Source organism: Columba livia, chromosome 3, assembly GCF_036013475.1.
Source record: "Columba livia isolate bColLiv1 breed racing homer chromosome 3, bColLiv1.pat.W.v2, whole genome shotgun sequence".
NCBI lineage: Eukaryota > Metazoa > Chordata > Aves > Columbiformes > Columbidae > Columba > Columba livia.
In genome coordinates this window covers 98568144-98594041 of record NC_088604.1, presented here as the reverse complement: position 1 = coordinate 98594041, position 25898 = coordinate 98568144, and the positions used below count along the sequence as shown (strand labels likewise).

General features: G+C 37.1%; 1 protein-coding gene across 1 annotated transcript in view; it reads left to right on the top strand.

Annotated features, from left to right (window-relative positions):
* USH2A (usherin) overlaps window positions 1-25898 on the top strand; it is a 387004-nt gene that overhangs the window by 259140 nt on the left and 101966 nt on the right. The window contains exons 42-47 of the mRNA XM_065058452.1: window positions 9994-10328; window positions 13453-13575; window positions 16268-16431; window positions 18527-18736; window positions 20094-20296; window positions 21941-22053. Coding sequence (XP_064914524.1) covers window positions 9994-10328; window positions 13453-13575; window positions 16268-16431; window positions 18527-18736; window positions 20094-20296; window positions 21941-22053 — 1148 coding nt within the window. The remainder of the gene's footprint in view (window positions 1-9993; window positions 10329-13452; window positions 13576-16267; window positions 16432-18526; window positions 18737-20093; window positions 20297-21940; window positions 22054-25898) is intronic.

Sequence of the window (25898 nt, the reverse complement as noted above, 5' to 3'; positions counted from 1 at the left end):
CCCTAATCAGATCAGAAAATGACCTATCACCTTCTCAAAAATTTAAAGACTTCATTAAAATGCTAAGAAGTAAAAAGATATTTTGATGTAATTAAATCACATATATGATTATCAGATTTTCTTAAAAAAATAGCTAATAAAGAAAAAAATAGCATTGTGGTTCTCCTGATTTACAAAAGAAGAGTCTTACAGGACTACCTTGGAAGTTTTCAATTATTCACATTGTTCTGTTGGGAATGAACTCTAGAGGACAGGATAACTACCATTGTTTTGGCTGGCATACAAACTTCATTCAAGGGAAATTAGTGTAACCAAACAAGAGGGATTTTTGTAGCTTAGAAGCCTCTTTTGTGTAAATACACACATGCTTCCATGGATTCAGTCTTGTACTACTGCCAAAAGTATTGGTACAGTAGCTTGCTCACCAGAGCACAAAACAAAGGACATTTGCATAAGATTGAAGTTCATCTGTTAGATTTATTATTTTTGGTATACATTGTATTTTCAAAAGGTAAACAGAGTGGTGTTACCAATGCAGTCTAAATAGTTTGAAGGTATGAATTTAAGCAATAAACCAGTGCTGTTTTTTTTTTTTCCTTTGTTCACACATAATTTTAAGCTGTGAAAAAAGCTCTTCCCTATTAGACAAAGAAATCCTGAGCTTTGAAAATTGTGCTTTAATGTCTGAGGAATTACATGTTACCTCCACGTTAATAGCAAATGAGTTCAGTATGAGTACAATGGTTACCGTAAGAATTAATAATGATCGACCACTAGTAATTGTGATGAATTGCCAGACTGCTTATTGAAGTGTTGGACAATCTACTTCCAGGACTCTGCTCTCTGTGCTTCTGTAGATGTATCTTAATATCCACCACAATTTATAATAAAGCATTTTTCATGAATTTGCCAGAAGCAGCAATGCTGAGTAAACAGTAGCCCTAGTTCCATGGCATGCTTACACACATGTCCACATCTGTTGTGTGAGCTTTTACACATTGGCTTCAACTCTGAGCACAAAGAAGTTGTCACTGCAACCTTTAATGCTTCAGTTAATGTGAAAAGGGCATAATAATTTTATATCTTACTCATATTTTTTCTTTCTCCAAGTGCAGTCAACACCCAATCCTAATTTTAAAAGCCTGTGAGTTATCAGAGGTCTTGTCATTCTTTACTGGATGTCTTTTCTTGAGATCAGAGGTCAGTGCTTAGTTGTAATTTTATTGTCTTTTGCTGAGCTCCAAGATCAAGTAATCTACCAATACTGAAAGTCAGTTTGATCATTTGTTTCTTCTGAAACCTGAAATCAGGCAGTGCAATCTTCACTATGTAATAATTTAATTTCAATATAACAATGCTTTTTAAATTTCCTGTCTTGATGAAAAGTTCATATACTTTTTTTTCTTCTTCTTCCCCAGCCAATCATTAATGTTCAAAGCTTTTTAAAGCCCTTTAATGTCTACATTGTATGACCCTCTGTATGACTGCTGGTCATATTTTGTGTCACTGCTGCTCTTGTAGTCTCAGGCTTGTTTTTTCCACCTGGAGACACATATTTTTTGGCCTGTTAAGACCAACATCTTCTGTCAAAGATGCTGAAACCTGCATGTTTTTATTTCCATGACTCAGTTTTACTCTTCATTTTTCTTTATTTTAAATATTTAGGTTAAAATGTTCAAAATATTTAAAGGTGGCAGCATTTAATAGAGAAAAGTGACTTATGTCTATGCCATTCCAAACATGCTCTCTTCTGAGCATCTGTCCTTCAGCAAAGATTCTCTCAGTGTATAGAATATTGCTGTCCTTTGCTGATACAGACATGAATTCTTCTAATTTATCTAGTGTTTTATTTTACCTAGTCCTGTTTAATTTGATAGTCATCATAATTGCGGGAGAGTTGGGAATACTTGGTACTGTTCCTGTGCAGAGGGTATGCACAGGATGTCTCATGACCGAGACATTACTTTGATGTCTAAGGTTCTAAAACTTCTTAAAATCTTAAAATTTCTCTTGTTCAAGATGGAAAGAGATTTAATTATTTTTCAGCAGTTATCATTATTATTATTATTGCTGTTGTTGTTATTAATATTGATGTTTATTATATCTTTAAAAAACAGAAATAAAATTATAGGTGCAGAACAGCTCATTACACTTCATAACTGAAGAGATTATAGACAAGGCTTGCTAGACCCAGTGGTTTTGTCAACTTCTACTTGTTTGCAGATGAGAGCACCAGAGGAAGCCAGTGGCATTTCATCTTGCTTGTTAGTTAGCCTTCTTACAGGTCTGTCAAATGGATTCGCTCACCAATGGTGCTGGTGTTTCCTTCTCTTCAGTTTTATGGCAAGTTCACATCAGAGAAGCGAGACTCCGAGACCACCCCTTGGCCTGTACCATGGTACTGAGGCTGCCTTGTGGCCCATATGGCTGTTCTGTCCTAGAAGAATACAAGAAGAAAGACGTAGAACCTGGTTGAAAAACATCTGTTTTTTTTGCACTGTGCTTTCAAACTAAGGTGTACATCTGAACAGCTGCTCTGCAAACCCCGCTGTGCCCCTTCACCCCAGAAGTACGTTGGGTGCATGGGCACAACAATTGTCAAGTATTGTGCATGGATTGACACTTAGTGGTTGAGAACTTTTCCTGCATGGGAATAGGATGGATCAGGTTTGGGATTGCTTTACATTGGTGCCTTTAAACTCTGAAAAGGGTCCAAGAATGGCCTATTTCCACTCCTGAGTAGATCAAGCTCACTCTACCTGCAGTGCATTTATCACTTGTGTGGTGTTCAAATCAAATTTGTGGAATCCATGCGTGCTGTACAACGCTCTCATCTTATTCAGTGTCTACAATGGTAACTCTTAAGCAGAGAATGGAAAACACACCGTCTCTCTGGGAGGGAGATTTTAATTACCTCTTGCCCTAGAGAGAGCTGTCCTCCCAGGTTAGAGTGGAAAGTATTGGAAGGGCAGAGTGGGAAAGATTAGCAAGAGGCTCCTTTACCAGCCACGGTTGCAAATCAATAGAGGCTTTCAGCTGTCAGTGCAACCAATCCCTAAACCATGAGCGCAAATATTTACTTCTATTGAAAACAGAAAGAATTTACAAAAAAAAAGAGAAACATATTTCCATTCCTTTATTTAGTCGTAGAATCAATATAAATTATTTGACAATGTAGAGAACTCAAAATGCTCCAGAATAGTACTCACTTGAGTATACAGCTTATTTTCATAGACCAAAGCTTTCAGTCTGCAAGCAGGAAAATATCAACAAAGCAGGTCACTCTTGGCATAAACACTTCTGATGTGTATGTGCTCCTTTAACATTTAATTTTAATCAGAATGGACTTGTACCTCTCCATAGCATTTAGCTTGCTTTCTTTTGTGTGACAGAAAGTGTAAAGCTGTCGATAATTTTTAGAGTACCCATTCCTGTGACACCTGCGTGCTATTTTTTAATATTTGCTGAATTGATAATGTTCATAGTAGCAGAGTATACTGCGCAATAAACTGCTTTTGTGGCTGATTAAATGCCAAAGTGAAGTGGAGGAATTCAGCAACTGCAAAAGCCGTTTATTTAGTATATGCCAATGCCATGAACATTATTCCTGTTATACAAGATTTGCTATACCCTAATGTACAGAAGCATAAAAGAAATTGTTTCCTTTTCTTGTGAGGGTTGCAATTGCTGTGCTGCTTCAATCTCACGCTTCACACTGGTATGACATTCGGGAATGTAGCTAGGTTGAGTGGCTTGGGAAAGAGGCTGGTTTACACAGTGAATAATTATTTAAAGGAGCTCTTTGTGTAGGAAAAGCATTATGTGGCTGAGTATGCTGAGCTAAATTAACTGCGGTATGCAAATTCTCCAACTTTGGCCATTTAACTTTCAATAGGAGGACTTCCCTTTTGCTGCTGTGGTTGTCCCTTGAGGGCTTTGGCCTGGGGAAGACAGATGTAGTCCTGATTATTGGCTTAACTGGAGACTTGCAGAAGCATGTTTGCTTGTATTGCTCTCCCTTGCTGGCCGGTGCCACCAACTGGACCATTGATAAGACAAGAAGCTGCAGCCATTTCCTGTCATTCTTTGCATAACTTCTTTCTGAAGATAGAATTTGGCATGAGCTGTACTTAATCCTGATGTTTCTCTCAAGGGAAAAGGAAATCTACTTCTTTTTGGTGCTTAGATAGGTTAAAAAAGAATGTTTTCATCCTGGCTGGATGAAGGAGCTTCTCGACATATATTTGTTGTGGCATGCTGTTCCTTCGTGATGACATCAGCTACAGAAACTTCCTGCAATTTGATTAAATTCAAAAGGAGAAAAATAAATAATTATTATGACTTCATTGATTGCTCTCTTAATATATGTTACACAGGCTGCTTACTAGAACTGAAGGGCTGTGGTGATTATTCAGCACCAAACTTTCATTCCTCTTTCTAATCCCCTTTTTTGTGTATTGATTTAATATCATGTCATTAATGACTAAGGAAGGGTTGTAGGCTTTTTAATTCCTTTGTCATTCATGTTTATTGTCATGCTCATAGATGACAATCACTTAATTTACAGACCACCTGGTGTTCTTTTATTTGTATAGATTGAGTTGCAGTAGAGAAAGATGGTATTCCACCATACAGATTGAACAACATCAGTTTGCTGTCCATAGGATCTTGAAGAGTTGCAGCCTGCACTCTTTCTTTGCAGAAGTTTATCATTTTTTGCTACAGAGTGAGAAACTAGTAGCTGTTTCTCAAATTTGACTACTCAGTTGCATACACAAGTGAGCAAACACGAATAATAGAGTTGGACCAAGGGCTGGACTCGATGATCTCTGAGGTCTTTTCCAACCCAGTCGATTCTGTGATTCTGTGATAAACAAGGAGCTGTTTTTATGGTTGTCTTCTTCATTATCCCAGTAACTGGACAGTGGACTGCTAAATGCCTGTTGTTCTCTAAATAGGCTTGAGACTAAAATTTACAGGAGAAATATTTCAGCTGTATGAAATGGATACCACTGACACATTTTAAGCAATGTACCCTGTAGTTACAGTTTAAGTATCATCCATGAAAAGGAAGGTGTTTTTCTTTGTCCATTTTCCACTTCCTGTGGTATTAAGTTATAGGCACATGTTCTGTAGTTGGTTTTTGTCCCACACATTAATATTTACTGTCATTGTGAAGTTGTTTCTGATTACAGAACATTGGATGCAATTGTAATAACTCCATGGTCACTGAAGTCAGTGACTAAGAGGTGATCCTTCCGAGTTTTACCTCTACAGATCACTGTGTGGTAGAGAACGAGGCTATTAAGACCCTTCCTGTCTTCCAGGTTAAAACCCCCTGTTTCTTTTTAATTCTCAAAATGTTTCAGACCACAGTTGCCTAAGAACATGATTTTGAGAATACAAACAACCCTGATACCGAGACCTTGTACGCTAAGGGGAGATGCGGTAAGTCCACATAGCACCTTAGTGCTGGGGACAAAAAAAAGTATTTGGACTTTACTCACCACACTTCCAGTTTTATGCAGGCAAGCCTGGTGCATTGGGGAAATTGTTTAGGAGCAATCAATCCTTGTGTGAAGATTTCCTTGTAATGCTGCTAAGGTCAGTGAGACCTTGGTTTATTTGCCACATAAGTGCTGCTTGAGCGACTTTAGGGTACTCCAACACCCATAGGAACAACCTTAACTTGCACACTAGAGGCTTACCGCATTTTAGGACTGTGATTTCTTGCACAGCTTGCTCATTTGGTACAGATCATACAGTGGGGTGAACTAATCAGGGTTTCATCAGCATTATCCACTTGCCTTTGATAGAGCTTAAACACTTTACTGTAGTAGGTGTTTAGGATCAAAAATAAATGTTCTTTCTGTTTTGCCACTACTCAAGCTACGTGCTGCTAGAAGTTTTTGTAGTAGCAGTTTGTTACAGCAAACTTGATCATGCCATTCTTTTGTGGTAGTGCTTGCTAAAGTTGAATGTAAGTCATACGCAAAGTGTATGAGAATAAGTACCAGTGACTCTGTCAGGATTTGCTTTTCTGATGTGATACTGGGTCTTGATTGAATCCCACAATAATTTCTGTTAAGGCAGATAAGAACTCATGAGGAAACTCATCTCCCAACTACTTTTTTGGGGACTAGGGGGTTGACAGAGGACTATAGTCCAGTGGGTGGAATACAGAATTAGGGTAGCAGGTCTTTGTTTCCAGTTTTCCTTCTTTCGGATATGTGACTTAGTCTAGTATTTAGTTTTTTCATCTGTAAAACTGGAATAATAATACTTGCAATTTGAAGCAAGATGCTTTGAGACCAACAGTGAAAAGCTCTCAGTAGTGTTTATTACATTCTGTCTGTAGATATTACAAGCAATAGCTAGGAGAAATGAGAATAAAACTAAGCCAAACACACTGATTTAAAAGCACTGCTGAAGCCACATCTGAACTAGTAAAATAGTTACCCACGTGCCAATGCCTCTCTTCATATAGCTCAAAATTTCCAAGGTTATAACTGTTTAATGGAGGGAAAATGGTTAATTTCTGTCTCTTTAAATTTTGTGGTGGAGAAAATAAGGTGCTTTGATCTTTAAATGACAGCTTCCAGAGTCATTACATTGAATCAGTTAATCTCTCCCAGTAGTTACCTTATTCTCTGTTCCTCATGGGCATCCTCTTTCATGGTCTCAGTGCTGAGCTTCAAATCAATGAACAAACTGTTACTGCTTCCAACACAGCTTGTCTAGTGAGCTTTCCTGCTTTCATGCACTGCCAAGCTCTTACCTCAAACCTTGGCACGTCAAAGTGGAGAACAGGTCCAGTAGTGCCACATGTGTGTTAACCAGGTGGGCTCCATCATCTTCATTTACACTGTATGGCTCAGGCAGTCCCCTGCCTCTTGACAAGAGAGGTTTGTCAGGGACTGCATATCCTCTCATTCCCAGGCGACATATTCAAAGCAGGCCAAGTGACACAGCAGTGACTGTGCGTATCCTTGGTCATCCTTTTGTGTAGTTTAAAAAAATACAAACCAAAGTGATAACTCATCTACATACCTTTGTACAAGATATCCATGCTCAGACAAAAAAAGAAGTTGCATTCTGTGTAATGCTGCTCGCTGTTTTTAATGTCTTTTAGAAAAAAAACTTAAAAAAAAAAGAGAGAATATTCCCAGTGTAAGCTCCATGAAGCATCTATGTTATGTACAGCATGAGGTATTTTATCTGCTAGTGCACAGCAAATGCTGTGAAGTAACATCTGGGAGTTTTCCAAGTTTTACCAGCTAGTGCACATGCTGTATAAGACTCAGGAGCTGAGGTTCTGGACCAGTGTCTATTCTCCTCCCCATGTTATTAATCTGTTCCTTAATGTGAAGAGATTACAGTGTATGGTGAATCTTGTGTGAATTCTGTTAGAGTAATTTTGTGGTTTCAATTGTAAAAGTTAGGCATCTAAAATGTAATAAAAAATAACACCTTTACTTTTCCAGGAAATAAAACAAGATTTGGTAGAAGGTGAACATTGTTAGAAAATTTTCTCTTCTGAAAGGGTAGTACTAGGAATTTTCCAAAGCATTTGGCATGTAATTCTTTTATTAGAAGCCACCTTGCAATAAGCAACAAGAGGGGTTTTTTTTCATCTCATAATGATGTGTACTTTATTAATATTCCTAAAAGAGAAATAAAATATATCATCTTTAGCTACACTTCACTGAGGCAAAATTTCAGGATAGGTGCTACATCTCAAAAAATAATAACATCATGGTTGCAGAAATAGGTGTTTTGCTGTAGAGTGACAGACCTTAAAGTCTTCTCTGCTTCTTCCAGCAACTTCAAAGATATGACCCTGAAAACAGCAGGTGATAATGTGCATTCCTCCGTTTCTGCGATGCACGTTTCTTCTCTTTCTACAATGCATCCAGTGTGAGCAGCAAAGTAGCAATAAAAAGCACTGAAATTGGAAATTTCACCTAATGTCATATGGTGTGGAATATCGCTTTGGTCAGTTGGGGTCAGCTGTCCCGGCTATGTCACCTCCCAGCTTCTTGTGCACCCCCAGCCCATATGTTGGTGGGGTGGTTTGAGAGGCAGAAAAGACCTTGACTCTGTGTAAGCGCTGTTCAGCAATAACTAAAATATCCCTGTGTTATCAACACTGTTTCCAGCACAAATCCAAACCACAGCCCCATACCAGCTACTATGAAGAAAATTAACTCTGTCCTATCCAAAACCAGCACATACTTGATGTTGTCTGTGCTAATCTTCTGTTCTCTCCTTCCTAAGCTTATAACCAGGTCACATGAAGTACTTCAAAATAAGAGTTTTGTTAGATGTCTGTTAGAATGGTGCAAATTGATTCCTACGCTCTGCGAAATTTTGCTTTGCTTTATCAATTGTATTTTCTTTTTTTTTTTTAATTGTGATTTGGGGCCAGAAGTAACAGAAATCTGAATACAGCATTTGATAATTAGCCAGAGCTAAGCCTTTCTTATATGGGCACCAATAATCTTGTTTGTGTTGTCTTTACTCAACATCACCCTGTTTCTAATTCTCTGTTTAATAGTATTCCAGATTCTGTTATCAAAATTCTTCAGCTTTCTTCAGTACTTTTCTGCCAGGTTTCTTACAAGTCTGATGGCCTAAGAGGTCCTTCTGTACCTGAAATTTAACATTTCCTAATCCCCAAGGGTTCTTTAAAAGTCATTTTATAAATCAAGTTGCTCTGTTTCCACGGCCAAGTGTAATTGTGCATATACCTTTTTAAAGATACTTACTTTAGAGGCTGGAAAGAATTAAAGAAAAAGTTCAACTTAAGCTAAAGTATCTTGGTATTACTATTTAGCACTTCAATATTATCTTTGTTCATTTTATTCTGTATGTATTTTCATCTCGGTTTTCTGCATTTCTCGGTTCTTTGCAATGTTGGATTAAATCCTTAATTATCCTGTGCCTGGGAGGAAAAGTGACAGCAAATGTTATAGATGAGTGAGTCAATGGCAAGGAAAATAGTCCCACGGATGAGCAAAGCAAAGCTGGTGTACTTCCTACACTGGGACTTCTAGGGAAGGAAGGTTTGGAAGGATTAATAGATGCTCTTACACTACCTTTATGAGGTTTTGAGATTCTTAATACAGTTACATATCCTCATTGTGTCGGTCCAAAGTCCCCTCTGTCACGATACTGTGGCAAAAAGCCTTAGAAAATAATTGAGAACATCCTTGATTTGTGTGTGATTCCTCAGTGGAGCTGGTAAGAATAAATATATAGAATAATATACTTTTATTTTAAAAAAAGAAAAACTTAAAAAAAACAACCCTTAACATCTGTTTAATAAGAGTAAAGCCACAGTATGCATAGCAATGTGTATATAGATATATATAACATGAATTCTGCATGTAATTTCCAATTTTTTAGCTATAAAGTTTTTGTTGTTCTAAAAATTGAAAATGGTGCCTTTTCATAGTCTGACACCAGTGTAATTTATTACAGAAAAAGGGAAAACCTGCGTATTTCATCATATAGAGAGTGCAGACAAAACTTGTTTCTCATAGCACCTAATATGGTTAAATACTTCTGAAAAATGTGCAGACACAAAATAAGATTTCTTTATACTCTGCCTGAATATATGAGCACACCAGGTGATACACCCTAAGAAAATAAATGGCACTTAGTGATACTTATGCTAATTAGTGTACTTTTGATAATGCACCTGACCACCTCCAATTTTGAGTGGAGAATTCACATTTTACTGGTTGAAGCTAAATAGTAGATTTTTCAATGGTTACAACTCCTACTGCAACCCTCACTAAAACCAGAGGAGATTAGATTTTTAACTGATGTACCTTCAAAAATAAAATTTCAGTTAAAGGTCTTACACAAAGTCTGTTTTGATGAAGAAGGACAAACACATCCTCAGATCCCACTTGTTGTGTCTGTATTTCTGCATTCTGACTGTAACAGACCTGTTTTATCATTTTTTTTTTTTTAATCCTCTTTCAGGTCTCATGGAAGCCTCCTGTGATACAGAATGGTGAAATCCTTAACTATGAGATTCGCATGCCTGATCCACGAATTGTCATTACTGGGAACACTTCATCAATGTTAAGTCATTTGGTGACTAATCTTCTACCCTATACAAACTACTCGGTCACTGTAATAGCTTGTTCTGGAGGTGATGGGTTTCTAGGAGGCTGCACGGAGAGTTTGCCTACAAGCGTGACTACACCTTCAGCAGCGCCTCAGAGTGTTAGTCCGTTGTCTGTGACTCCAATCAGCGAGTCCTTTATTGCCATTTCTTGGCAACCACCACTAAGGCCGAATGGCCCTCATCTGAGGTAAGCTCTTAGTTGCAACTGAGGTAGCAGTTTTCTTCTCCTTACCTAAATCTGACTCAGAAAATCATGAGTGATGTAAACTTCATGAGGTGATCTCTAAATTTCTGACTTTTGGAAGTTCCTCTTTAGAGTTCAGGAGCTGATCAGTGGACTCATGGAAAGTGGGTGTGCCTAGAAGCAGGTGATAGCATGGTGAGCTTTGAATTGTTTTGAACAAAAGTCAGGATTATTAAGAGCAAGTGTGATGTCTGTGCTGTGGTATTTCCTTTGTGGAACAAACTCTGGAAGGCTCTGGGTCTTTCAGATGGGTCTTTCAGTTCTGTCTGAAAAGCCAGCAGTAGCAAGCACAGGATATTTGCAAAGTCAGAATGGGTTTGGGCTGCAGCATCAGCCATGTTTTGGTGTCAGGTTCAAGCAATATGTTCCACCAACAAAATGACAAGAAAAGTATGAGATCTCTGTGAACATAAGTAATTGACTCATTTGATATTCTCAATACTCTCTGTGGCTTATTCCACATAAAGAGAAAGTGACCATTTGGAAGTGTGATGATATGAAATAATCTTCAGGATGAGAGTGCACGAAAAAAATGGAAGTTAAAATGCTGGGGGCAGACTCAAAAATTGGAAGTTCAAGGAAGTGCTGGATATAGAAGGTTGGATTCCACCAGAGAGGAAGGCATCTCTCCTCTGACATTGGTCTACAATGCTGGGGTGGGGACTTTGATTTGAATCTATTGATTACTGAGTGCATGGATTTGAGTGCGTGAAGATTTATAAAGACAAATGTATCTTTATATATGCACAATAAAAAATGTCAAACACATCTTTCATTCTAGTGCTTTAACGTATTGCGAAACTGTGCATGGAGTTATATCTCTGTACTCCATATGTTCTGGTTGGTAGCTCTCTTCTAGGTGTACTGATGGGTTCAATAATTATCATGTAATGCAGTTTCAGTTGCGTATGTTATTACAGCACAGTAGCTTGACTATTTCTTCAGGCTTAATTAGGGCACACTACAACTGAATGAAATGCTGATTGCTCTACAGTAAAATTTGAAGTTTTTGAAAAGCAGTCCCTGTTATTCTGGGGTTAACAACATGATCATTTTACCATAGATTATTGAAGTAATTCAGTACGACCTACATCTGCAGACTTCATTTCCTTCATGGTGTGCCATGCTGCCCTCAACAAGAACAACCACTGAAGCAGCTGCTCTGTACAGCATGATGGAGCAAGAAGTCTGCAGCAAGCAGAGTAGCAGCAGCAGCTGCCAGTAGGGGTGATTTACACATGATCACCATTCAGCATTCAAAAGGATTTTGATGCTTTTCATTACTTGACTATGAAATATATTGGACAGAATATGCCAGGACTGTTCCTAATAAAACTGTAATGATCTCTCTTTGGGTTCTGTTGACAGTGGAGAACCACCCATGTGAGAGTTGTTCTGGGTGTATAAAGTCATCTGAATGTTTTGACAGCTTTGGAGTTTAATTAGTTTTTACTATTTGATTTCTGAGGTTATATCCACAACTTCTGTAGCAATTTGATTTTGCATCACTAAGGTTCGTGGCACAATGCTTGTGTTTGTAGCTGTTGAGGATTATTCCCCAAACTCAAGGACGAAAGTTGTTGGAGGTTACGCCTGTACATCCTTGCTGCCATGGGGCGTAGGAAGTCTCAGGTGTCTTGTAGGAGAGCTTCTCAGTTGATTTCTGTTTTTGAAGCAAAGCAAAATCAATGTATGCAGTACCTATTAAATATGGGGTGGTGACCTACACCAAGGCATTCTGCAGAATGCTTAAACACAGAAGGGAACATTTTCACAAAAAGTGCTTAAAGTGAGGGTCTTTAAGATCTGCCTGAGCATCCACATACTTTTGGCTGGAATTTAACAGTAGTACCTTAGCAAAATGGGGCAGGGGGGGAAGACAGGGACAGGGAAAGGATATACACAGCAGCTCAGCACTTTAGAGAATCAACCTGCGGATTTAAGTGATATATATGCATATGACCCTAATTTGCCGGGCATCAGTGTAAACACCATTGTAACTCTAGTTTGATTGAAATTGCAGCTCAGCATTGGAAGCAGTTCTGGTAGGAAGAGTACAAACGTCTGGTGCCTTACAAGGAAAACACCTCTATCAAACTGAAATGAAAATCTTATTTTAGAAAGTCCTGTAAAATGTAATAAAGAATACTCATCGTAAATATTTTGAACAAATCTATATAATTTTGTTTCCTTTACAGTATAGTTCTCTATGTAATCCCTAGAATGATTAGGAAATGCTATCCCCTTTAGTTTGTGTAGACATTAAGTGACTTAAGAGTTGTTAAATTCCATAAAGGGTTTGTATAAAAAACCATGAAGAGTGAGTGATGCAGAATGGGTGACAGGGATGTTTCCTGAATCAGGCAGTCTCATGGCTGACCTGATGAAAGATGGGCTTTAGCCGACGTGCTGTTTGGAACAGAGACAGGAATGCATCTTCAGATACCGATTAAAACCAGGATGAGATAGTTTGGTCTTTCAAGCTCATATCATGAATCTCTACCCAGACACAAAGGTGTCTTGCTAAGGTCCAAAGATGGCGCAGCTAACTCATTCTACACCGGTTTGTCACCCGTAATTTACACTGTGTTTTTTGGCAAACACACGTTAAACACAAATGCACGCTTAAGTAGCTATAACCAGTAAAATAGGTTTCAGCACATTTGCAAGAAAGAGACACTGTCATTTCACATTCTGGAGCAGTCTGTGCATATCAGATGGCATCAGTCAAATCTGCATAAGACACTGTTACTAGGCTATTTGCACTTGATCTTCATAGCATTTCCACAAAGTTTAAAATCTGTAAATCATTAAATAAACTCATTCTTTCAAATGGAAGTGCTTCATTTTGCATTTTCAAAGTAGCTTCTTTAAGTAATTGAATGTTTTAAAACATGAAACATTGAAAAGAATGTTTATCTCAGAAAGTTTACAGCTGTAAAAACAAAATAATGTATGGCTTAAAAAAAACCCCACAACTGGTTGGGGTTTTTTGGTCTTTTTTTTTTTTTTTTGTGTAATAACATTAGTTGAGATAATCCTGGTGTTCGCTTGTCTTTTGTGTTAGATATGAGCTCCTGAGACGTAAAATCCAGCAACCACTTGCATCAAATCCCCCTGAAGATTTAAATCTGTGGCACAATATTTACTCAGGAACTCAGTGGTTTTATGAAGATAAGGGTCTTAGCAGGTGAGATTACAAAAACTATAAAAACAAATGCTGGCATTTTGTATAGTGTATGTTTAATAGTTCAAAGTATTTCTTGTGTCTTTATGTAGTGAACATATTAATTATGTAATGAAATATTTTTTGTCATCATCTTTGTTATTAATCATTCTAATATGTGGGGATTTATTATTAGTCTGTTATTCTTGACTCATATATTGTTTTGCTCTGACAAAACAAATGAAAATAAAGATCTCGTGAAATTTTAGCATTGATATGCTCATGCAATCAAACCATTTAGATGTGTGTGTACATACGCTCTAGATTTGTGTGTGGACAGAATCATTGCACCTGCAGAACAAATGTTTGAGAAGCCCTAGCTGGGAAGCATTTCAAACTTGGTTTCAGCATTGTTTTTCTTATCTGGTTTTAAAAGTGCAAATTAATGATCGCTTTAATATCTCCAAAGGCAAGAAAAGTATTTATCACACTCACGGCAGATCTAATTTAAGGGCGGCTTTGTGTTAGCTTCATTATAGTTAAATGCAGAGCATTTAGAGTGGCCAAATGGAGGGTGAATTCTGTTTCTCAGTATGTGTCAGACCTACTGTGTAGGTATAGAGCAAGGCATTTGCTCTTGATCAGTCTTAGCTGCCACATCTTGAAGTCAAGCCTCCTGTCCTTAAGACAAGCCAACACACACATTAAGAACCAGTAATGGAAGATTCAACATAGATTCTGCATTGCTTTTTGTAGATACAATATCAGGATAGCATTTGTGCGTGGTTTCAGGATGTGTGTGTTTTCTGTGCTTGTGTGCTGACGTGCTTTATGAGGACTACATGCCAATCATTGCCCCTCAAATATTTGTATGTTGCTTCTACTTACCTTGGTAAAACCTGTGTGAGCATCCCTCCTGAGCACGGTGTGAAGAGACAGAATGTGACCTCTGCTCCAGACTGTTTTATAGACCAAACCAAGGGCTCCAGCCTCTGGCTTGTCACTGCCTACTTGCTGAGAGTCTCTGCTCATTTTCATCCATTGCAATAACTGATCATGCAGCTGTTTTTTTACTCCATCATGCCCCAGTGTCCATTTCTTTCTTTCAGCTGTGTTTGAAATTCCATGTAGGGTTTCCTTTGGTTTCAGTGCTGATGTGTGCAGCAGTTACATTAGCAATTCAGGGGGCGCAATTAATTCTGACAGGACCTAAGTGAGAAGCCATTAGGCACAATGACCTTTTGGGTTGAATGAGCTATGACCAGAAAAGTGTGCCTAACCCCTGGACACACCTGAACACTTCTTCTGGGCAGGTTTCTGCAACCTGCAGCTATGTGTTTGCAGTCAACAGCTTGGGATGATTTTGTGGCTGGAGAGAAGATGTTTCAGAGAAACTCAAGCCTTATTTTTCACAGAAAGAAAATCCATGTATCAGCATCTATTTTAATTTGTGTCATGTTTTAAGCATGTTTCAGAATTAATGAATTTTTATTATATTCTTAACAGAAGTCTATTTTAACAATGATGCCTTCTTCTTTTCTAGTAGGCTAAAAGAAATTTCATCTTCATTGTTGGAAATATGAATCAAAAAATGAATCTCAAATTTTTATCATCAAATTAGAAGACTAGATCCCATTCCATTTTTATTGTACATTTGCTACAGTGTCCAAGGAAATACTACATGTTTGCAAGTGACAGAAAATGCAGAGAGGGAAATAAGATACATTATGTATATTGTCACCATTCTACAATGCTTACAGTTACAACTGGAGCTAGTGAGCTCCCATTAGTTTGCTTTCTTCTAAGTGGAGCTGTTAAAGCTTAGCTCTGTTGAAAGTCAGACTGGATGGCTGCATAATATGAGGTGCTGGAACAAAGCAGTTGAAAAAAAAAGTAAAAGTAAATGCAGAGTGAGTGGCTTTTTTTTTTTGTAGTGAAATCTCGAAATATTAGGTATTTACTGTATGTTCCTTTATTGCATTTGTAGATATTTATCCCAAAGTGCTTATATCTTCAGTGAAAATTTGAACAAGATGATCCTGTGTTTCTGTGATTGCACAGTTTTGTGTGAGGCTTTTTATGATGAAATTAAATTTGAGATTATGAAATCCCACTTAAAATACCTTAATATGCCATTTAATATAGAGAGATGAAATTATGGAGTGACAGTTGCTTAGTTTACTAAATATGCATGAAGTATTTAATAAATCTGTGTAAGTTGAATATACACAGGTCTGAAGAAAATTAAATGAGTTTGCATTCCTAGGCACTTTTTTTTTTAAACGTTTTTGTAGTGGGAGTCCTGGCTGTGTGGTGAATCACTTTTACAAATGAGACTCTGCAAGTTAAAATCAATGGCTTTCCCAAAAGAGGAAAAAAGCCTCATTTGATTAAATTCTGATCCAAATTTTGGCAGGTTGCCACTGCTGTAATTACATATTGAATTGAGCTATAATCTCTCAACACCTCTGAAGCTATAACTATGAAGAACTGAAAGAATGTGTTTGATTTTTGTTATCATGTTAATGGTGCTGAATTATTTCCAAAAAATAGACACCTCTTATAGAGACTTAATTGGTGTAAACAATGCAGCTGATTTTTTTCAGGCTGGGGGAGGGAGGAAACAACAAAACTTTGGCACAGGCAGAAGGTTTACAGCAAATGTTTTCTACGTCTGTGTTTTTCATTCCATTCAATTATTTTAAAAATGTCTTAGGTACACAACATACGAGTACAAGCTCATAGTGCACAACGAGGTAGGATATACATCAAGTGAAGAAGTGATAGCTACTACATTAGCAGGATTACCAGAGAAAGGAAGTGTCCTCGGTGCACGTGCTGTTAATCACACTGCTGTAGAAGTGGAATGGTCACAACCAAGTAAGTGTGCTTAGTATTTATTCCAATAACTAGATGTTAACCTGCCATCACTTATGTTAGCCTGCCGTGCTCTCATAGGGAACACAGTCCTTGTCTTGATTTATAATATACCTAAGCGTCCTTGAAAGGAGAGGAAAGAAATAGGAAAAAAAGTATGCCCGTTTTGCGATTTCTCACTCATGTTCGTATTTATTATATGCTATTTCTGCAAAATGTGAATAGTGAAAGTGACGAAATAGTTAATGCAAACTCATGACAAATCTATTAAGTAGTAGTACACAAAATTCTGTTGTCTTTGTGGTATACCTCATCCCTTTGTATAAAAATTTACAAATACTTCCCTTCAGGATGAGAGAATCCCCTTTCTCTCTCTTTTTGCTCTGCTCCTTAAAACGAGTTTAGCTAGTTTCTCTAGTTGGTTTGCTAACACAGTAGTGGGGAATTTCTGCATGACTTACATGCAAATGATTTTATAAGGACTGGATGTTGAATTGCAACAAATGTAGTCTCTTTATTTTATAATTGCATGACTGAATTAAGCATGCTTATAAAAACTGACAAACATAATAGATCTGAAGTAGCTCACTGAAGTTTCATTACCTTAGTAATCTAAACCCCTGAACTTCTAAATGTAGGTAATGCAATCTGGTTTTATTTTCATTCATACGTTAGAAATTTCCTTTGTGTATGTTTGTGAATACAAAGGTTAAACACCAAGACAGGGCCATTCAGTATTTGAAAACCTTATCATATTTTATTACTACCTATGTGGCAATAATAATATTAACTACTTTTTATACCTAAACTTAGTTGTCAAATTATTTTCTTCTTTTCTTTAGACACTTGGGAGTTCTTAATGTAAGGCTATCTTTCTTTTTCTGGACAACTTCTTGAAGATTTCAGACTTGTAAGGATTTAGGACTTGTATCTGTACCACTTAAAACAAAAACAACGTATCACTCTTGATTGGGAATTTCTATGACAAAACTGTGTATTATTAAAACTGAAACTATGCTTTTGGCTTTTATCAGTGCTCTTTCCCAGTCTGCTGAGTCCTGTTCAGTGGTACAGTGTGTCACCTAAAGCAATATGTATTAATGCTTAAAGTTTTTGTGGTAATTTTTCTTTTCATCTTGATACTGGAAAAGCAGGTGCATTTGATCAGATCTGAACTTAAACCATTTGACAAAGGACAGACAAGATAATAAACTACATCTGAGTTACTAAAATGGGGGAGCAAGATTTGTCTGAATCCATGTTTATGCACCAGCTCAGACCAGTGAATTTCCTTCCCTGTGTAGCCAGAAAATCATACTGTTTTTTTCCTTTCTTTCACTGGAGAAGCTAGTGCTGGGCAAAACACATTTTAGGAAGAAATGTGAGGAGTTGTTTTTTTTCCCCGTAAATGTAATGCTTCTGAAAATATTAAAGGTTTGCATGTAGATGATGCTACCATGCTTGTTCTAAAATAGTAACACATAGATTTTCATTTTCACTACGGCCAAAAGGCTGTCTGTATAAAGGTGAATGCAGCTATAATTTAAGGCATTGCTACTCGCCCCTTATTCACAGCTAGAGGACAAACACAGGTATTGAGTACTTTTGGTATGGAGGAGTGTTGTTTGATGGGAAGGAGCAAAAAGGGAAAAACATCTTTGATGTTTCCAACTTTAATTAGTGCCATGGAGCAATCTGATTTGCTCTCTTCCTTCTATCTGCGTGAAAGCCATCCTTTCACAGCGGCAAGCTGCAAGGTCAGCACACCACGGCTAGCAGCGGATTTCCCCTATTAATTCATTTACCTCACAGATTCCATTGTCATCATGGGGATGTCTAGAGAAAGAAAGCTTTCTCCAATATTAGATAGGATGGTGAACTGTTAACGATTTTGACAAGTTTGGAAGAGCAGTCTGCATCACTGCTTATAAGGGTGAAATTGAAGGCAGGTAATGGAATCTTCATTTGTTTTTATTTTTGTTATTTAATAAGGAAGTCTAAATAAAATTTGTTTTTCTCTTCAAAGTAAATGTTGTTGATAAGAAACTTGCTCACTGAATGTTTGCCAGTTGATCTCCCAGTGTTTTTCCTTTCTTAGCACTACAAGATTTGCAAGGAGATGTTGCATATTACACCCTCTACTTGAATTCTACTGATGACAGAAGATCTCTGAGGATCCAGGCTGATGTAAACTCTGTAGTCATAGATGATTTGCAGCCCAACACGGAGTACCAGATATTTTTTCAAGTTTTTAACGGAGCCCACAGCATCAACAGTGAAGTTGTGCATGTGACTACCTCAGATGGAGGTTGGTTAGCAGTGTATTTGGCTTGGCTTAAAATCTGAGAATGAAATTGATTGATTTTTGTTAGGGTTGAGATCAGTCATCCTTCCATTATAAAATTTCCGGTATAAAAGGAAAAAGGTCTAAAACGCTAAAATGCTTAAGTGCTGCTTGTCATCATGTGGTAGATCAATAAACGGTCCCACTGAGACAGAGGCAAAAGCTCTAATAGCAGATATTAACCCAGTTTGTTCTCATCTTCCCCTGCATACTCCTGTCTGTGTGCACTAAGTTGGGAACTGAGTTCATATCAATAAATGGTGGAATTTAGAAACAATTAATGGGTTTTTTAAAAGATTTGCTCTGTGAAGCGATGTGCTTTTGACATGACAGTCATACACGGGGCCTTTCCTGACTCACAAGAAACTCCAGGTGTAAGTTCAGCCTGTAAGAAAATTCTTTATGAGTCATTTTTATGCCAGTGGGCAACTACTGGGGGGTTGGGTAAAGGGGGAGGATAAAATAATAATAAAAAAATGTGCATCTGAAATGTGTTTAGAATGGTATTTCTAATCTTTTTGCTTTATAAAGTCTCATTATAAACATTATAATATCATTACCTCAGAAGCAAGTGTTCCAGGTCATTAGCAAAGCACTTTAAGTGAGGATTCCATTTCCTTACTGATGCCGAGGGTCAGCACCTTTTGTTTATAAAATAGAATGGATCGTAAGGGCAATTTTTCAACTGGCAAAGATGGGTACTTACGATAAAATAGGTCTTTGCATGGTTATTTCTGATATGCTTAGATAATTATGTAATTTAACGCTAAGGAAGGTGTGGTTTTTTTTCTTTTTTGAAATAAGTATTAGACCTCATCATTACCTATAGTAATCAACATTCAAAACCATTTACATAATGACAACATTGCATATTGCTTCATATTGCTTCAGCTTTGAGGCTGATAACATCACGTTCCACCAGATATAAAGTATTTTGGTCTCAGGTTTTGGTTTCCTCTTTTTTTTCTTTTTTTTTTTTTTTTTTCTGGAAGGATTAGGATTGGGGGGCACATTAAAATAATATTTGTATGTTGGCAGTGCAGATGGGTGAATAATTTATCATCATATCTTACTGGCCACATACTACTGATGATTGACACTATGTTGCTGGTATAAAGCATTTTACCATCAGCTCTCATGGTTTCTAACTGAGAGTATAATAAGCCAATTTACAGAAGACTACAGACTGTGATAACTTCATCAGAGGGAAGCAGATAAGCAGTGAACCCTTTGCTAAACCTAAATACTAATCTGCATTTGGTTAAACAAGTGCTTTTGCAGAGACAGCTGGAGTTTATTCAGTTTCTTCCTTTATTTCTAGAGCCTGAGGGCATGTTCCCTCCAGAGGTTGTCATCATCAACAGTACAGCTGTACGTGTCATCTGGACATCGCCTTCAAACCCGAATGGTGTTGTCACAGAGTACTCCGTCTATGTAAATAATAAGCAGTACAAGACTGGAATGAATGTGTCGGGGTCCTTTATTTTAGCAGATTTGTCTCCATTCACTGTATATGATATACAGGTTAGAATGTCTTTTCTGGGTTGTGTAAGATACTTTTATTTTACATAAAATATGTGTGTTTCCAAGCTGAATATTGTTTCATTAAATTCTTTACATACATGGACATATATTTGCATGGATGTTTGTGTGCATATACCTACAAAGCATATTTTAGGTCTGTGTACACTTTTTGTAATACAAATTTCCATTATCTTTTTTCAAACCATCAAAACTCCATTTACTTTCCCCTAAATGTTCTGTGCTACAACATTAGCAAAGCCCCAACATATATTACAAGGAGGAAAAGATTCTACTCCTACTCATTAAAAGAAAATTGCAATTGTTTTAGAAACATCAGGCATGCATAATATATCAGCACAGAGAAATAATGATATTGCATTTGTCATCCTTTTATCATTTTTTTTTTCTCCTTATCCTTTTAAGGAAGAAGCAGAGCTGATCTCTGAAATCATAGTAGTACTTTTTATGCTGTTAATAAGTACAATATTTTTTCTTTGCTTTTCCTTTTCCCTATCTTTGCCTCTCTATTCATATATATTCATATAATAGAAGGCAGAATACTGTGTGCAGAATTAAAAAAAAAAAAGGGAAGGATAAACAATATCTTTCTATTCTTAAGTGGTATTTATATATTCAAGAAATGCAGTCTGACATTTAACTGTAACTATTCTTGTATATTTTATTCAGGTTTACTTTGCATTATATATGAGAAGGACTTAGTAGTACCATGTATACTTCGTTCTGAAAATTTGCATCCAGTTACTACATGCCATAAATAAACATCACAGACAGGCATACCGTAACAGATTTCTATGTTCCAGCCCCTCTCAAACAGCAAACCTCCATCCGCGCACACACATATGACTCTCTGAATGCCACTCGGAAACACATTTGTCTTTTCTCAATAACAATGCAAATTCAGTGTACTGCCTTACTTATAGACCCTCTATATTAATTTACCGTGGCCACCTTCTGTTGCTTGAGATGTTAATTATTCTTCTCTTCTGCTTTCCAAGTCTTTATACTGGACTAATATAGGTAAAACCAAAATAAGTTGGTTTAATGTTTTTTCTTTTGATTCTTTTTCTTCTTGTTTTGGAAACAGTATTGAATTGGATGCATGTGCATCTCACTGAAATTTTATGGCATTATCTTTCGTTTTTTGTTTCCTTTCATTTTGAGCAACTTCTCTGTTGACAATACAGCAGCAATGTTAGCATCCTTCACTAGCTGTTACATGTTGCCTTTGCTTATTTTAATTCCAAGAATTGAAGGAATAATTTTTTATTCCTGTGGCATTTTTCATAACTAAGTGTATGATTCTTAATTGTATTTTTCACTTTTAATTTTCCAGAATAGACATGAAGGAATAGAAAATACTAAGGAAAAGTTACCCTTATATTCATGTAAGACTATATGGTAGGTGTAGAAAACTGACTCAAGGCCTAAAGTCAGAGTAAAAATGTGATATAGCACAGTATGTCTCTGGCAGATATAGTTATCTCAAAACTGAAGTATTTTCCTGTCTGTATGGAATCTGTCGAATTGAAAAGAATGAAATCTTGGGCCAGGAGAGGAGTCTAAACAAGTAGCAGAGCTGAATGATTTCTGCACCTGAGAATGTGAATCTCATCTTCTCCTCAGATGGAAGTCTGCACAGTGTATGCCTGTGTGAGAAGCAATGGGACCCAGATTACAACTGTGGAAGATGAGCCAAAGCAGCTGTCAGCACCCATTATTCACGTAATTGGCTCAAGGTACTTTCATATATCAGAGTGATTTGTAGCCAGAATGGGGACCAGAATGTAAGGTTGTCTTCTCTCAACTGAGTAAGTTGCATACAAGAATTCAGTAGGCACTTTGAAAATGTTTTTCATGGTGGCTTTTTGTCGGTCTTGGAGTTTTTGGCCAAAAGAGCAATGGAAGAAATCTCACTCTTGGTTGAATGTACACACCCATTTGGGTGTTGGTGTGCTGTGATAATAAATAAAGCACAAGTGGAAGTAGTTAAGAGAAGAAGTGTAGAGGAATGAAAATTATCACATTTTGCTGTCAGTTAAGAAGAGGAAGATTAATGCTTGGGGAGCAATGCGATGCTGATAATGGAAGCTTAGAATAATCATGGGTAAAAAAAAGTCACCTATCACAACAGTAAGAATTAGGAAGCTATCTTAAAAGGCATGCATATCTATGTCTCCTTGAACCACTGTTTGCAGTCTGCCTATCCACTGCATGCACAGGCATGGGCAAACTTCTTACTTGTAAAGGGAGCATCAGATTTGCAGTCCTTAGAAGCAGCCAAATGGTAACATATACAGTGATTATTTGTGAGTACATATCTTCCAAAGACAGACTAAAAATAAGCTCACTAACATATTTTTCAGAATTTCACTGACAATAACACAGTTAGCCTCCTGCGTGTATGTTATTGTTCATGTGATTTTATTACACTTTTGGTGGATTATGCTCATTAGCAGTTGTTTCTTTTATAGAAAGAATTTTTTGTTTAATAACAAAAATCTAACATCTGAGCCTTCAGAAATGGCCAGCAGAATTTATTTGCTTCTCCACGCTCTTAAGGATTTTGGTTTGCTGTTTATCATTTCTACATTTTGCTTGAATTCATCTTTTGTCCCTGTGTAAGGGTGAAATTAAGCTTGCTATTTTTCTGTCACACAAACAGATATAGTCAAAGCTTGTTTGATGATAAGAACTCAATTCAGGATCTCATCTTTTGCCCTTGGCTTTAACTTATGTATGCCTTTGTCTGTATTGTCTGTACTGCAAACACTTATGCATGTTTCTGCTATTATATATAGACTAATATGTCATAACACATGAATGCAAAAGGATCAAAAATGCCTTCCTACTTTATAATCTGCTCATCCAGAAACAGACTCTGTTTCTACACTGCCTTTTCCTACATGTCATATTATCATCAGCTGTTCTTATATCCCAAAAGAATACTAACTACTGATCGATTGCCCGGACATGTCTGGCCGTGGCCTACACGTGCCCCGGGTAGTTCATTTATTTGCCACGGTGGATTTGCTAGAGTGGAATTTAATCAATAGCTAATTCATTAATTCTGGTCCTCGAGTATGTAGGGATTGTGCAGTATAAAAATGACTGGCTGGCTTCAGCTATGATTGAAATATGACAAACACTACAGCTGACAGCTTCAGCAGGTGCTGGGCTGAATATGAATTTTGCTTATTTATCCTCCATAAAAGAAAAAGCTTGGGCAAAAACACCCACGGTTTGTGTAGACAAGAGGGCATATTAATACATATCTGTCATCAGACAGAGAATAAAGGCATTTCTAGAGTATAGGCTCGTGGGATACCTAAGATATAATACAGACTGTGCAGTTTACTGTCTTTAATTGGAATCACGGTGTTTTTCCCTCTTCTGAATCAGTTTGGGGGGGCTGTATTATTGATGAAAATGCTGTAGGATAATGTCTTTGTAGCATTCACAAATAATTGTTTTAAAGTTTGCCTCAAGGTGCTACATGACATAAATTATAATTTCACCCCCCAATTTCTTAGAAGTCTTTCTGATAGCAGCTCCATTCACACTGTTCTAATGAAGGTTATACCATTGGAGCCATTACAAATACCTTACTTTTCCACCCCTTATGGTTAATAACTCAGCTTCAGGCTGAAACTTGGCACAAAAGGTCGCAGTCATAGAAAGATTATTTTACAATGCCAAACTTCAAGCAGAAAACAGTATAGGATCCAATTCTGAAGTCTGATTCTGGTGTGTTATGTTTTTCATCTGGGTTTGGGGATGTTTTTGAAGGGGAGTGGCTTCGGCCATCATTAGGTAGAAACAGATCCTATTAATATCAAGTATGGGGTTTTTTTGTTGTTTGTTTGGTTGGTTTTTTTTTTCTTGTTTGTTTGGTTTTGGTTTGGTTTGGTTTTTTTTTAAGTTAAGACCTAAGAGTTTGTCTCTGTGGAGAAATAATGTATTTTATTGAACAGATTGGAAAGTTCTCTGAGTACCGCATGCACATGGATACCAACTTAAAGTTTGTGTAGTGGATTAAATTTAATTTATCTTTAAAACACTTCTTTTCTTTCTTGTGTTCTTTGTAATACAACATGCTTAATTTTCTCTTAATAGTAATACTTAATAGCAGCTTTGTTCCTTTCCAAATACTGAGGCACAATGCAGACGGACCCTGCCAGAAGTTCTGTTCAGGGCTTAATTAAAATGTTGATGTCTCAGAAAACACCATGTGGCATAAACTAGGGAAAATCCTTCAGAGCTTCATGAAGAAAGAGAGGGCCCATTAGGCGCATTGGAGGAACCAGAAACAGTGGTCAGGTTCTAATGCAAAGCTCAGAGAAGATAAGACCATGGGAGAAAATCTAGGTCAGTTATTCTGTTTGACGTTCGGTGTCATGGAGCTTCGCAAGGTTTCCATTTCAGATGCTGTTTGTGGGTGAATGAGCTGGATTAATTAACATGTTAGTAAGAAAGATTTTAGAACAAACTGGTAAAACATTTACTGATAAATTGTTGGGATGATGGTATTTTCATAGGAGTTCTAAAGGAGCTCAAATATGAAAGTGTGAAACTACTGTGCTGTGTAAAATATCCTTTATATTGGTCTTGGTACTGGAGGAATGGAAGATAAGACAATGTGGTTCAGGGGAACTAAAGACCAGTAAGTCTGATTTTTCATGCTGGGAAAATGAGTGGAAAGTACAAATAAAGTAAGAGATTCCTAACTGTGTGAGTAAACATGAAATGCTGGGGAAGATTGTTGTGGAGACACATCCAGCCAACCTATGGCAAGATGATCAGAAATATCTAGAGGACAGGCAAAACATAAAGGTTTCTCACAGATGCTTAGTTCTATAGCACTTTCCCTAAAGTGCTCAAGATAGTGTTTCCATGGAGGAAATCTGATCACTCTCTCTACCTTAATAATAGGAAAAGCAAGGCATAGAAATATTTTTTCTAAGTTTATAGCGACAACAGATGCATAATCCTATTTATCAGACATTCTGTACTGAAGCATCTTGCCTCTCTAATTACGTTAGGACTGCAGTCTGTGATATAGCAGGTAGTTAACTCTTGTGCAATAATGCTGAAGCAGTTGTTCAGTGTGTGTGATATCCTGATGAGGAAAGTATTTTATCTAGTGGTCATTAACAATAGCAGTGTTCCCTGTCTTAAGAATGTCAGGTGAATCTTGTGATCTTTCTGTGATTTTTTTTTTTTTTTTAATTCCAGCTCTTGAAGTCTTTTAATCTTAGATTTGATGTAATTTTTTTAAATTTAACACTTGTATGTGATCAGACTAACACAAATACATGCTGAGCTCCACAAAAAAAGACAAACGTTCAAATCATTGCATCAATTCTAGGCTTAATTTGAAATTATTTTAGAGAGAAATATGACTTGCAAAACTGCAAAACCTGCGACAATACTTTGAAAATATACACTTGAGCTTCTGAATGAAACATGCAGAAAGCAAATAATTCAAAAATATGGCTGGGAATGTTTTCTTTGCTCCTATGATCTATACTGTGCAAAGACCAGGAGGGAGTTACAACGGCATTTATAAAGGTTGAAGTATTAC